Source organism: Sus scrofa, chromosome 1 (assembly GCF_054392235.1).
Source record: "Sus scrofa isolate SSC_HxYL_T2T_F1_AM1 chromosome 1, Sscrofa_HxYL_maternal_Yorkshire_Landrace_v2.0, whole genome shotgun sequence".
Taxonomy (NCBI): domain Eukaryota; kingdom Metazoa; phylum Chordata; class Mammalia; order Artiodactyla; family Suidae; genus Sus; species Sus scrofa.
Genome location: NC_139383.1, coordinates 73820382 through 73835442, shown reverse-complemented (window position 1 = coordinate 73835442; position 15061 = coordinate 73820382). Strand labels below are relative to the sequence as shown.

The 15061-nt window shown below is 41.3% G+C and overlaps 1 protein-coding gene across 3 annotated transcripts in view; it reads right to left on the bottom strand.

Moving 5' to 3' along the window:
• SOBP (sine oculis binding protein homolog) overlaps positions 1–15061 on the bottom strand; it is a 172589-nt gene that overhangs the window by 57724 nt on the left and 99804 nt on the right. For 2 of the 3 annotated variants that reach the window (XM_003121331.7, XM_084962140.1), the window contains one exon: positions 14429–14524. The exons of the other annotated variant lie outside the window; for it this stretch is intronic. In XM_003121331.7, coding sequence (XP_003121379.3) covers positions 14429–14524 — 96 coding nt within the window. The remainder of the gene's footprint in view (positions 1–14428; positions 14525–15061) is intronic. 3 annotated transcript variants of the gene reach the window in all.

Here is a 15061-nt window from a genome sequence, read left to right as displayed (position 1 = left end):
ATTTATCGTCCTGCAGCTCATTTTAATCTTAAACATGACCTTGTTAACCTGTGTAGGGGAGAGGCAGCCCAACAATTTCAAAGGAGTTAGGAGTTCTAACCATGAGAGATGCTCTCAAGTGTCATCATGTTCACTTAATGACATTTTGCTCACATGATTTTGGATTTTTGCTCTTTTTTTTTTTTCATTGTTACAACTATAACAAGTCCCAAATGAATTCCAGACAGCAAAATCAGACCAAAGGCAAACTGATTTATCAAATCAATTATTAAGTGCCTAAAGGCTATATTCTGAAACTTATCAGCATATGAACAAAGAAGTTGACAGTGTTTACTTCCAAAAGAAAAGTGGGATTTTAAATAGGTAATTAGGAATATGAGGGGATGTGAGATTATAATTTAATTTGGGGGATTAACTAGCAAGTTCTTTTTGGGTAAGACTTCCCTCCCCACCCACCCCCAAGACCATTTTATATTAGTCTAATACTCTATCTTAGTAAAGACAGCAAATTCAGTAAGATGTCTTTTCTCTGATGAAGATCTTAAAAACCTTTAGGGTCATTACCAGATAAATACCAGTTTTCCTTCTGGAGTCCTGTGTACATGGACAATGTGTAAAGAGTAAGCTAGGAGTTCCCGTCGTGGCGCAGTGGTTAACGAATCCGACTAGGAACCATGAGGTTGCGGGTTCGGTCCCTGCCCTTGCTCAGTGGGTTAATGATCCGGCATTGCCGTGAGCTGTGGTGTAGGTTGCAGACGCGGCTCGGATCCCGCGTTGCTGTGGCTCTGGCGTAGGCCGGTGGCTACAGCTCCGATTCAACCCCTAGCCTGGGAACCTCCATATGCCGCGGGAGCGGCCCAAGAAATAGCAACAACAACAAAAAAGACAAAAGACAAAAAAAAAAAAAAAAAAAAAAAGAGTAAGCTAAATCCACACAGTCTAATCCTATGTGTCATAAGATTGTTCTCTTTAAAAAAAAAAAAAAAAAGGAAGGAGTCTAAATTCTCACGTGAGTTTTACGTATTGGCATTTCCTTCTTTCTCTCAAGAGCTGAATACAACAAAAAGGGGTTTTATTCCCTTTATTAGTTACCTCTTATTGAGTGTTTATTATATACCAAGCCCTTTAAATGTATTATCTCATTTAGCTTTTACAGCAACTCTAAATGGCGTACATGGCTATCATTCCTGTTTTACAGATCCAGAAACCAACCTTCCCAAGGCCACAAAGCTAGCCAGCCCATAGCCCAGTCACTGTGACTCCAGGGCACATGTGTGGCACTGTCTCTGTGCTGTTCTCTGAGGGAAGGGGTTACTGCACCCTTGTTAAGGGAGATTCTATCCCTCTTTAACCCGAACGTAAGAGCCTGTTTTCCCCTCATGTTTTTGTTTTTACAGTTAAATCACACTGATCCCTGAATCATTCTGGATCACAAGTCAGTTTTTTGCTTCTACTTTGATCTCTGTTTTTCCGATTGCAGACAACTGGCTACTCACCTGATTGAGATTCTTATCCAAAATCTAAATTTATAAGAAAATTGGCTTGAGATGAACTCTTTGCCAGTTATTTATATTAACATGGTCATAAGACCTTGATGGCCAATAATTCTGGACAGTCATTTGCAGTCTCTTTCTTGCCTTTCCAGCTGTGAGAAGCCTTTGTCCTCATCACAGTGTGCCTGGACTGTTCTAACTGCCTCCTAGAAGTCTTGCCGCTCTCATCCTCCCAGCTGTGAAAGCACTGCTTTCATAACAGTTCTTCCTGGCTCGGGTACCTAATACACATCCCCATAGCCTAAAACACCAAATGTAAAATTAGCTGCTTAGCTCTCACCGTTTTTATTATCTGACTATAACCTACCAAGTTAACTCAGTTCTCACCACTCACAGAAGGATGCTGGTCCAGGCAGTGGCCCGCTCATGCTCCCTGCTCACCTCTCTCCCCCATCATTCTACCAATAGTCTTCTCTTCCTCTGAGGTACACTTGCACTGTCCATCCCCCCTGCAGGGACCAGCCCAGGCCCCACCTCCTCAGAGGATCTACTCCTGGTGGCCCCAGTCCACCATCTTTTCCCCATTAAATGACCCCATATTCCTTTCTGCACACATAATATGTTAATGTGTATTTCTATTCTCTAATCACCATTCCACCCCATCTGGCACTTTAATATACACTGGAAGCTCACTGTTTGCATATAAACTCCTTATGAGAAGGATCCATATTTTATATTTGGTTTGCACTACAACGTGTGCCTTTTAAGCACAGCCCTGGGGAGACAGTAGGGATTCAATAAATGTATGTCAATTGAAAGACAAATATCTTCAAAATCTGGGTCACATACCCACCCCATAACCACCTATTCTCATAGTAATTCCACTTTCTGAGATATACCCATGACACTAAATACTCAGCTTTTTTTTAAAAAGGTTTCAAATCTTTACAGAGATTGCATTAAATTATAGATATTGTCTTTCTACACAAAAGAATAAGTTAGAAATATAAGAAACACTTCAGACCAAACACACAAGAGAATGTACCCCTCAAGAAAAGGTCTTTGGGGTTTGAATTATCAAGACCAGCTATCTCCACTGATACAGCTCAATTTTCAATTTGGCTGATTTGATGACAGTCAGAACATCGTTTAAAAATTAAAATGCTGCCCTGGAAAAAAAAAAAAAAAAAAAACGGAGTTCAGTGCAAACTAGGAACCATGAGGTTGCAGGTTCAATCCCTGGTCTTGCTCAGTGGGTTAAGGATCTGGCATTGCCGTGAGCTGTGGTGTAGGTCACAGATGCAGCTCAGATCCCACGTTGCTGTGGCTGTGGCTTAGGCTGACAGCGGTAGCTCAATTTGACCCCTAGCCTGGGAACCTCCACATGCTATGAGTGCAGCCCTAAAAAAAATAGTAATAACAATAAAAAAATAAAAATGTTAAGGAAAAGTGAAAATGAAAATTTCACTACAACTTTATTTTTCCATGTTATTTATTTTTATGTATTCATGTATAAACATCAAATTATGTTTTTGATGTTTATACCAAATACTGCATAAGTGATTAAATGCCATAGGCTCATAAGCACTTCTGTAATGCTCTAGTCTATTTTCATCTTCCCTTATGTATGTATCCACGACTCTGCATGGGACATAAAAATTTGCCTTCATATACTATATTTTATACTTGTATATACACGACGATGTCACATAATTTCAAAATTCAAGCTATCTGGCAAATGCGGAAATATTTCTCTAAGCCAGAAATGGCTAACACATTTATCAGATGATTTAGAAGTTAAAAACACCACTGCTTGAGACGGCTATATAATGGAGACCCCCAAAGTATTTCATATATCTTAATAATCAGGATAATTTACATATGAAAGCCTTATCCTTGCATATGCTCAATATTTAAATATTGCCTCCCTTTTCATCTTGGGCTTTGACATTAAAAAATATGTGTGTGGTTTTCCCTTCCATGTTCACACAAAGAAGAGAGTATAACAGCTGCTGGGGCAATACTGGAATCAAATTCAAATTTTCCATTCAAAGGAAGCCAAAGTATATTGAGATCTGAACACTATAAAACAGCAGAGTATTTCACACACTTAAATTTAGGGTGTGACTTTACCTACAGAAGTTGACACCCGAAGGTAGATTAAAAAATCTGAAGTGTAGGAAATGTGTACACATGTGTGTACTTGTCTCTTCTGTAGAGTAGGAACCTCTCTAAGAGATGATGGTGTTGATGGTGATGATGGGTTAAAAGATGCTAATTTAAAAAAAAACCCAACATATTCTATCCTAAATCTACAGCTTGTGGTATTGAGTGAGAATGAGAGAGAAACCATTGTTTCTCTACCAATGTAACTTCATAAATTTTCAAGAGAAATACGGATGGATATGCAATCTAAAGCAGAACATTAAGCAATTTTCTGGATAATTAAGGCAAAAGGACTGCTTGTTATTTTAAATCTGACTTATCAGGGGTGTGTCTTAAGTGGTTCAACATTTCCCTTGAAATTATAACAATGCCATCTATCTGCTCCACTGAAGGGAAAAGTATACACCAGTAAAATGCCCAGCCAAGATAGCCACAGGACAGCCTTCCACTCCTCTTGGCTTGGGGCCAGTGCACAATTCAGAACCAACCTTAAGCATTTCATTTTTACCTGAACTAGAACCAGGGGCCAAGTTACTGCATGCATTCATCCAACAAATAATGTTTTGGCACCTACCTCCACAGTTCATTGAATCTGTATCACCATTGACTGTTGAGATGTTATTATTTTATACCACGAGGAAAAACATTGCCAATTGAAAAAAAAAAAAATGACAGGTCATCAATTGTAACACACAAATCCCATTTCCAAGATGTTAAAATGTTAGGCGGGAAAAGCACATCTTAGAATCCATTAAATATGGACTAGGCAGGCATGGTTCTCAGGGGTACTGCGAGGAAAGACAAAGGCCTCGCCTCACAGAGCTCTCAGCCAGGGGAGGCTCATGTGGACTTAGAAGAGGAAATCTCAACTTCTGGTTGTACGTGGCCGGGGAGGAGAAGCTGGGAAGAGAGCCCTCCAAGAAAGTCTGATACCTCAAATCAGAAGAGTAGGAAGTGTACAAAAAACGTGATTACAAAAAGACACTTCAAGCCAAATGCAGTGAGAAAATGCATTACTTTAAAGACCTTATTTGCCCAAACCTGCTTATGTGCAGCTTAATCATAGCCTTCTCTCTTTCTTCTTCTCTTTGAAAATTCCCTCACCACTTCCCATCCCCCCAACACTCCCATCTCCAATTTCTTGCCTCTCTTATTGCTCGCATATGTCATTCTTCTCAACTCCAAATATTTTTTATACCCTTCCCTTTTTCTCCCAAGAGGCTTCCATTATTAGCTTGTTCTTCTAGCTAGAAACCAAGCATATGACTAAATATGATTAATACTAGTTCTGGCTGGTTTCTTGTGCACTTTTATATTGATAATTGACATCCTATCTGGTTTTCTGGTTTTGCCTGATATATGATCCAGAGTTTCTGGCAAGCCATCAGAGGTGAATTCTCTTTGGTATTTTAGGTACTTGTTCAGTTCTAGCAATTAAAACAATGAGGAAAAACGTCACTGAGACCTAACCCCAGTATGCTACCTGATGGCCAGAGGTCTTGAAGGAAATAGATCAGCTCACCCAGAGGAATACAATCCCACCAAGTCAAAAGAGGCCAGGCCTTTCTGAAGCGACCTTGCTGATCATAAGAATCAAAATCTTCAAAAGAAAATTTAGCACTTATCATATATCATCTACTACTGTCAGGTCTTTAAAAACCCACTCAAATGTTTATATTACCTTGGAAAGTATATTTTCTATAGACTACTAAATTTTTTTTTGTCTTTTTTTTTTTTTTTTTTTTTAGGTTTTCTTGTCCTTTTAGGGCTGCGCCTGCGGCATATGGAGGTTCCCAGACTAGGGGTCAAATCGGAGCCACAGCTGCCAGCCTACACACAGCCACAGCAACACCAGATCCAAGCCGCATCTGCAACCTATACCACAGCTCATGGAAACACCAGATCCTTAACCCACTGAGGGAGGCCAGGGATTGAACCTGAAACGTCATGGTTCCTAGTCAGATTGGTTTCCACTGCACCACAACAGGAACTCCATAGACTACCAAATTTAAAAATACATAGTTTGATTCCTTTCTCTATAATTTAGTATTCACTGGAAATTCTCAAACATTGACATACCTTCTCAAATAAGCTTTCCTTTCTAATATTCCCACAGACGTTCATTCGAATGGTTTCCAAATGCTACCAAAGAACTCTTATCATAAAGAAGCTACACAGAGTGATTCTGGATTAAATGGTTAAGTCCCTCATCCCACAAACACAGACTGAACCCCTTGTCTCACCCTGGGATGGATGGATGCATCAGAACCAGTCCCCACCTTGAAAAGGTGGCAGTGTGTCTTGACCTAGATTTGTGGGTCAAATCTAGGCTCTGTGCTCTCTCACAGGATCCTCTCCCCTCTCTCAGGGCAAGGAACATAACATCCTTGATTTTTAATTTCCCCATCTGTAAAATGGAAATAATATCCACTATCAAAGTTACAGAGCATACAGGGTCTTTAAAAAGGGTCTATAAAGACCAAGCATAATAGCATGATGGAGGCACACCACAAAGGATGGTTTCTTGACTCCTTCCCTTAACAAGCATATTAGAGGCGCATCCACTTGCAAATGCAGATATTTCCATGTGTGAATTATATTTGTCCCTTAGCTTTGCATTTATTTTCTTCACTGCATATTTCCAAGGTTAACAATTTTACTATTAAATGGGAGGGCAAGACCAAGGGGTCTTGGGTCATACAGAACCTTCCTTGACAGTTACACAAATGTTTTTAAAAGCTTAGCTCTAAGAATTTTCTGCATAATGTACCTTGTCCCCCACACCAACCCTACCAGATATATACATTGTTCCCTTTACAATCAAGGAAACAGACACAAAGATATTCAGTGATTTGCCCAAGTTCACACAGTCAGTGTGTGGGGGTGCGGAGCTTCCTGAATCTGAACCAAATAGTCTTGGTTCAAGAGTCCAAGCTCTTCACTCCAACAACACACTATTTTTTGGAAGTTTTAAATTCTTTGAAAAAGTACTCTAACATTACAGTAGCTCACAAATCAGCAACATTTGTTGTGCAGCCACAGGCATCTCTAGTGCCACCGGCATAAATAGACACATGGGAGGATGTTCAAGGGTTTCTCTGAAGTTTTGTCCTAAATTAAAATATCACATGTGGGCTTCTGTCCAACCCAACTGAGAAGAAACTCTAGTTAGAGAATAAAGGCAGGTACTCCCAACATCTGCCTTAAGATTTTATTTAAACTAATGCCGTTTTCTAGATCGATCTTATTAGTAGTAAGACTACCACTTGTTGAACTTTTACTTAGTATGTGTCAGGCAGACTAAGTGCCTCATATAAATGATTTCACTTACTCCTGAAAACAACCCTAGGAGGTAGGTACTTTATTTATCTTCATCGTATTGACAAAGATACTGAGGCTCAGGGCAAGTAAGAAACTTGCCCAGGGTGCACAGCTGGCGTGTCTGCAGAGCAGGGTTTGGGACATCCACTCTTACTCACCACGCCACAGTGTCTCCCCTGGAGAACACATAATTCTCCTTACCTCTCTCTGGCTCCAAGAACCACTGTGATGTACTATGTGAGAGCCAGCACGAGCGCACACCAAACCGTACACCCCTGACCTTTTGAGCAATGGCTCTGGAATGGGAAAGACAAAGATCTCCATGCCTTAGAAAAGGGAGCTTGCAGGGGTCAAGGTCTCCAATCAAAGAGACCTTGACCTCACATGGATCAAGGTGTCCAACCCATCTCCAAATCCTGGGATGGGTCACCTCATTCCAAGAAAAGTCCCTATAGCAGAGCAGAAGCAGAGGAACTCTAGCCCTCCTGCAGTCAGCTTTCCCCATCAAAGAAAGAAAGTAAAAAGAAACAGTTAAAATAGGGTGTGTATGGGCGGCAGGTGGGGGGAGATGGTCTCTGTGGGAGAGGGCCTTGGTATGGAAGAAAAGGCTGTAAATCTCAAGCCTATGGCAGCAATGGGAACCAAGAGGCTAAGAAGAAAAAGAGAGAAGCAGCAGAGCCAGCTGGGGAACAAGGTGAAACAACAGTACTGATGGAAACAGAGGACTGTGCTAGAGAAAATAGGGCAGATCAGGGGGGATCTAATCCTCTGCCTGTGTTAATCTAGCTGGTCTAGATGGAGAGCAAAATGGTGCCACCTCTACTGAAACTGCCCCTTGCTTATTAGTCTAAGATTGGTCCTTTTCTTTCTAAAAAGATCAATTTTTCTAAAAAAAAAAAAAAAAAAAGTTCAGAGAACTGTGGAAACACAGGAATAGCTCCAGATGAAAGGGATCCAGAGGGTGGGTAGAAAAAAGGGTTGGAGGAGTAACTGTTGTGGCGCAGCAGAAACGAATCTGACTAGAAATCATGAGGTTGAAGGTTCGATCCCTGGCCTTGCTCAGTGGGTCAAGGGTCCGGGGTTGCCATGAGCTGTGGTGTAGGTGGCAGACGCAGTTCAGATCTGGCGTTGCTGTGGCTGTGGCTGTGGCATAGGCCAGCAGCTACAGCTCCGATTAGACCCCCAGCCTGGGAACCTCCATATGCCTCAGGTGCGACCCTATAAAAGACAAAAAGACAAAAAAAAAAAAAAATAGAAAGAAAAGAAAAAAAGGTTGGATAGGCCCACCCTCTCTAGACAGCAACCAATCCCTGGGGATTTCTGAGTCATTTTACACCTCTGGGGCTCTTACAATTACTATTTCGGGAAAGTCGTACACAGCATACTGCACATGCATACGTCATATGATATTTTATTTGATGTGAGGGGAGTCCAAGTGTGTCACCATGAATTTTAATTCTCAGTGTCTGGGCTGCTCAGCTGTAACATCAAAGAAACAGTGTGTAAATTCAAGTTGAGCTGGGGCATGTATCTGGCTTTCTGCTGGACTAGCAGTATTAAGGGGAGGTCTTTGGTCAATTACACCTATGTTGAAAAGCCTTTCAAGTTTCAAGTGAAATGTGGTTGTTTCTTTCACCTTTTGGGGGTTCTCATGAAGTCACCATCAGCTAGGTGCTAATATCTGACAGCAAGCCAGAATTCTCCCTCGTTGCTGTGATGAGGGCAACATGTACTGGTGAGTTGGGCTGGGCTGTAAAGAGATTTCATCTTATTTTTTAAATAGCTACATTTAGAACCAGGGGCCTGAGAGTAAAGAAGATGCAAATCATCATTAGCATCATGGCATGTCTTTCACCTTTTTTTAAAACATGATCTGCTCGTCCAAGCCTTACAAGGTTGTGTTGAGCAGGGAGAGAAGAACACACTGCATAACCAAGAGTCATCTGTTCTGAGTATACCTAGCCCCAAAGCTCCAATTCCCAAATTAATCAGTCTCAATGGATTCTTTCTAGCCAGTGAAGTGCTGTGCTAATCTTTACCAAAACAAACAAAACCCAAAAACAATAAACAAAGCAGCATATCTGCTTCACGATGCTCCAGCAGAATAAAAGGATGGGATAGGTAGAGGGTAAAGAGGTAGATGAAGCACGATCAATAGCTGATCATTGTTAGTACATGGAGGTCCACTTATATGACCCCTACTTTTATCTGCGTTAGGAATTTTCCATAATAATTTTTTTTTTTTTTTTTTTGCCATTTCTTGGGCTGCTCCCACGGCATATGGAGGTTCCCAGGCTAGGGGTTGAATCAGAGCTGCAGCCACCAGCCTACGCCAGAGCCACAGCAACACGGGATCCGAGCCACGTCTGCAACCTACACCACAGCTCACGGCAACGCCGGATCGTTAACCCACTGAGCAAGGCCAGGGACCGAACCCGCAACCTCATGGTTCCTAGTCGGATTCGTTAACCACTGCGCCGCGACGGGAACTCCAATAATTTTTTTTTTAATCCACAGAGGTACTAGGAATTTCCATAAAGTAGAACCACCAAAGTCTAGACTTGATAGGATGGTGTCAGTCATTCAGAGTTCTGCAAATGGCTAGCCTACCAGCTCATCCTGTATCCTTCAGGAATCCTATACTCCAGCCAACTTAGATGCTAACTGAAGTGTGAGTCACCTGGCCTGTTATTTGCCCACCTCCCAACCTTTGCCTGTGCTATTTCCCTCTATTTGGAATGCCCCCTCCCTTATACCCCAGCTCTGACTATCAAAATCCAACCCATGGAAGGCCTAGATCAAAGGTATCCTCTTTTGTTAAGCCTCTAATTACTGCATGTGGAAATAATCTCCTCCTCCTTTGTCCTCCAGAACTTTGCTGGGGCTCTCTGGGCCACAGCTCACTGCATAATGGTAACAGTCATGAAGGGAAGAAGGATCAGAATAATAGCAGCTAACATGTACTGAATGTTACTATGTATTAGGCGCTTTAAATATGTCAACACTTTCGATCCTTACAATATCCTCTGAGGCTATTACCTTTTACTATCACATTTTACAGATGAAGATCTCAAATGCAAAAAGGTCCAAGAGGCAAAATGGAGATCCAATGTGATATGATGCCAGATGTGTCACCATAAATGTTAAGCCTTTGTGCCTATGATCCTTAGCTATACCACGAGAGGGATGTGGTACAAATTAAAGTCCAGCTGCAGCAAAACTCTAACTTTCAGGAAGACCCGAGAGCCCACATTCCTGATGACTACAACACTGCACATGCCTATTCTTCCTACTGAACTCTAAGCCCCTTCAGGGAATGGACTGTGCCTTTTTCTATTTGCGCCTCCCACAAGCACTGTCTAGTAAAATGCCTTGTACATAGAAGATCCTCAGTACTGTTTGTTAATTGAACACTGCATTGAGACAGAGCAGTTGCTCCTAAAGCCTAGGTCCAGCCCTTAGAATCTACCTGTCTGCCTCCACAAGAAAATGAGATGGACACATCAGCCCACTGAACTGCCTAAGCATCTCTCCTCTCCACCAGCTCTACTCACTAGGCCACAAAACTAAAATAGTTTTCATCTTCTCCGTACACTGGCATTGTAACTGACCAGAAAGAATTCTTCCCCAATGCTATTTTTATTTGGCCTCCCAACTAAGGGTCCCTTCCCCCTTCCTCCTTCCTCTGCAAAGCTCCCACCCCCAAGCACCTAAGGAAAAGCCAAGAGGAGTTAGACTTTGCCTAGGTAATGACTGGGGAATCTGGAACTAAGGAAGACAAGCTGATTCCCCCGAGCTTGCTTTCTCTTGTTTCCCCTTTCAGGCTGCCTAAACCGGGTTTCTTTCTGATCAAATTACACCACACTGCTTGCTGCTAATCTTTGACTCTATTTTGACCTTCTTCCTGAATATAGTGATGTTCTTTGGACTGGTCCTAAGAACACTTGGGGAGTAGGGTCAATTGTCTTCACTTCCTTCCCCAAACCCTCTCAACCTTCCTTTTTTCTAGCTAGAAGTCTTCTCCCTCCAAGGTCTCAGCTTCTGCTATATTATATACATACATATCATATGCTAGCAGAAGCTGGGTCTTATCCTGGCTCACTTTCAAGAACTGAGCAAGGACTGGCTGACATAAGGTGTGAGCTCCCAGTGTGATTAGGTTCTCCTCCCACTCTGGCTCTTAATCCAATTTCCACCATCAATAGGAAGATTTTAATAGGGGAAATGAGAAGGCTTTCTAGTCCCAAAGGAATGAGGCAATAATGATAAAAGGACCAGCAACAGAGTTGGAATCTGGGACAAAAGCTAGTCATGTGGCTGGCTCTAAATGTCCCCTCTTCTGGGCTCTCATAAGCCATGGAGCTGTATTGTTGAAGTGCTATGAATTTCCCACATTTTCTTTTACTGAAAGTTTTTTGCTTTGGTCATAAACTTAGGGCAGCAAAACACCCGAGTGTGTTTGTGTGTGTGTGTGTGTGTGTGTGTGCATGTGTGTACACACCTAGCTATGAAGAGGTAGAGGGACCACCCTGAATTGTGACATACCAACTAATACTCAAGTTTTACCTAATGTCACTCATCTTGACAGCCTTGCGTTTTCAAAATTAATAAAAAGCATAAGGAAACTGCTGCACAATCACCAACCAAAGAATCTTGGCCACCAAGCTAAATATCTAGTCATCTGTGTTGTACATTAAGTGTGAAGGCACATATCACAGTTTGGCATTTAAATGGGCAAATCAATACCTACAGGAAATCGACAGTCGCATAGCAGATTTTTCTATCAGCCAATGCTTTCTTTGTCAGTGCCTTCTGATTACACACATTTGTGTATTCTAGGCATGGATTCTAATTTGCTTTTGTTTAGGTTGCTTAATATTCCTCCCTCTTCCAAGAAGCAGAGCCTGGGAGTGTGGGGGAAGGGCAGAGACAATCAACAGTCAGTAATAAAGTCAGAGGCCATGTCCTGTCTACCTGGCCAGGCATTTTCACAGCACTCAGGACCTGTGACCCAGAGGGTCAGCCTTCCAGCCAGTTCCTGATCCCCTGGAAGCCTAGAAGTAACCATGCCCTCAACACTTTCTCCCAAGATCCATCGCCACCCCCCCAAAGAGCTCCCCCACTTTCTAAACACCACCCCTCTGCTCTAGTGAACCATGCAAGATGGCAGACCCACCCCAGGCCAAGAAAGCACTCTGGAAAAGGGCTTGCAACCCTCAGAGTCTTTTAAAATTTGCTCTAAGCTGCACTAAGAAAACTCCAAGAACTTCCTATTTCTCTCTTAAGAATGAACAAATCTCTGTCACATAGAAGCATAACTTCTCAGGGCTTCATAACAAGCCATACACTCTTCTCCCACAGCTGAAAAAAGTTACATTTCTCCTTAGCCAAACAAGCTTACTTTTTTTTTCTCTCTACTCTTGTCTTTCTCCTTACGGCCACACCTGCAGCATATGGAAGTTCTCCCGCTAAGGGCTGAATTAGAGCTGCGGCTGCTGGTCTACATCACAGCCACAGCAACATGAGATCCGAGCCACATCTGAGACCTATGCCGCAGCAACACAGGATCCTCTAACCCACTGAGCAAGGCCAGGGATCGAACCTACATCCTCACGGATGTGTTAGGTTCTTAATCCGCTGAGCCACAATGGGAACTACTAATCTTTTTTTTTCTTTTATCACAAGAAAGTGCGCTGACCAAAATAAAGCATTTCTAACACTGACTAAAAGGACAAAGATTGTACCAATCTCTCAAAACTACTGCCAGCACAATATTGTGTTTAAGCACAGCAATAACTAAACATACATTTTCTCTAAAGATAGCTGAAAAAGATGTTCACATATATGTTTTACTCTCTCCAGTATAAACTGACCACAACCAGGACTCAAGCACATTCATTTTTCCAATAAATAGAAACATAAAATCAAACATGGCATATTACTTTCAACGATTTCTCTAAAATGAAGTAAGCTACTCCTAAAAGCATTTTGATACGAAAACAGAGCATAAATGGCCCCTGTGGTCTTCTGCTGGAAAACCAGAGTTATGGAGTAAAACATTAACACGGAAATGACTGAAAAGGGTTTCCCCCAAACAGGTAACACTAGCAAGCCTGGAAGTTTAAGAGCCCTAAGGTAAAATATAAGGTGAGTTAAATTTTCAGGGGTATGTTGTTGCATTTCTAAGCAGCGAATTTGTCTGTGGATTGGTTGGTCAAGCGGCGACACCCAGAATAAGTGATGCTGTTGTAACCATGCACACTGTGGACTGGGGAGGAGTTTCTTACTGTCAACATCTAGCTACTGCGGCTAGAATGAGTAAGAACTGCCTTTCTCTGTCTTCTCCTGCTCTTTGGACACTGTGTTTTTAATGAATAGTTGGTAGCAGAGCTAAGGTCAAAGACTGTTACATGTGGGATTTCCTAATGCAGAGACCTGGCAGGGCTGGACTCTGTTTGGCCAAAAGACTCCACAGACAGGAGGCTACCTCAAAATGTACCCAGTGAGCATCCTCATTCTCTTTCAGTGTTTTCATTTAGTTGGAGCAAATGTTTTGCTTTAATGCGACTGAAAAGAAAAGAACATTTAGGGACAACAGAGCTGGATCCCTCATAAAGCTTCATTTTCAAAAGCGGTGTTTGAATCCCTAAATAAATGACAATTCATTCTCTGTTTACTTTAGGTAAACAGAAAATGCATTGCGGAGCACTCGTTTTCAAAAGCTAATCAAGAACATTAGGTCCCAAAAGATTCGTTTAATAGAAATATAATAGGCATTCCTGCTCGCTCTTCATTTTGTCTCGCTGTAAATGCTAAAATGAACAGCAAATTAACCCTGCGTTGGAACAGAGGCCCTGTCACAGCTGAGATCCTCTCTCTCACGACTTGGAAACATCCCCGCATCCTGTCGCTGCTTTGACTTCTTCTACTTAGGAGAGACGAAAGCGCCTGATTGAGCTTGGCAAAGACAGTGCAGGAATACTTGAATTCTAAAGGGAGTACTGCGTGTCAACTCTATCTTTCCTAGCAGAACAAAATATTACCATGTTGTCTCCTAAAATAGTGTACAATTAGGAAGTGGGAGGAGGGAGGGGGGAGGGATTGTTGGGGTTTTTTTTTTTTCTCTCTTTCCAAGCTACATATATCAACTGTCTTTTTCTATATTTTTAACTTTACTAGCCATTCTCCAAATGGCTGCTTATCAACTACTACACAGAACAAGCTAATAAAGACAGGGCCATCCAAGCTCTATAATCAGATATAAAAGATTTGCAAACAACTTGAGATCTTATAATTAATATTCAGTGATATCAGAATTAGCATTTAGAACTCTATACAGAAAACTATAATACTTCAAAAATTATGTAATAATGAACAAACCCTTTCAAAAACTGTTTTCACTGTGCTAAAGTAACATTCTAGACTTGTTGTAAGTATGTTATTCTTACAAGTAGTTCGCAGTTATTCTTGAAGGCAAGCCTTGGAGTTTCCTTAGCATAGTGCTGCTGGGGAAAATTTTCAGCATGTCCATCTTCATCTCTAGCCTGAAGGGAAATATAATGGCCTATTTAGGGACTTACAAATAATGGAAGAAAAAAAGCTAAAAGCATAACAGCTCAGATCATTAAACAAACGGGAATCCAGAAATCACACATTATTAAGAAAATTGTTTAAATACGCAGTACGCCTTTTAGATATCGAAATTTGGGATTTAACATAGTTCAGTTTGAACATGCAAATTCACTGTGGTGTAATATTTAAGAGGATACAAAACAAATGAAAATCAAATAATTCTGTTGAAAATTACCACCACCTCAGACTTCCAGTGAGTTTTGTTGCATATTTAGGATTATATGACATACATACGTGTTTAAACTTTTTGGCATGCTTAAGCAATCTCTAGATAATGCACTTAAAAAAAATTCTAATAGCAAGGCCATAAGAAAAGCAATTTGCATAGTTATATTTTGCATTGTAATACTATTAGAGATAAACTGATTCCCCTCAATTTTTAAATAAAGATCTGAAAGGAGCAATGATCTAGTAAGAACAATGATTCTTCAATCAAATGCAGTAAAAAA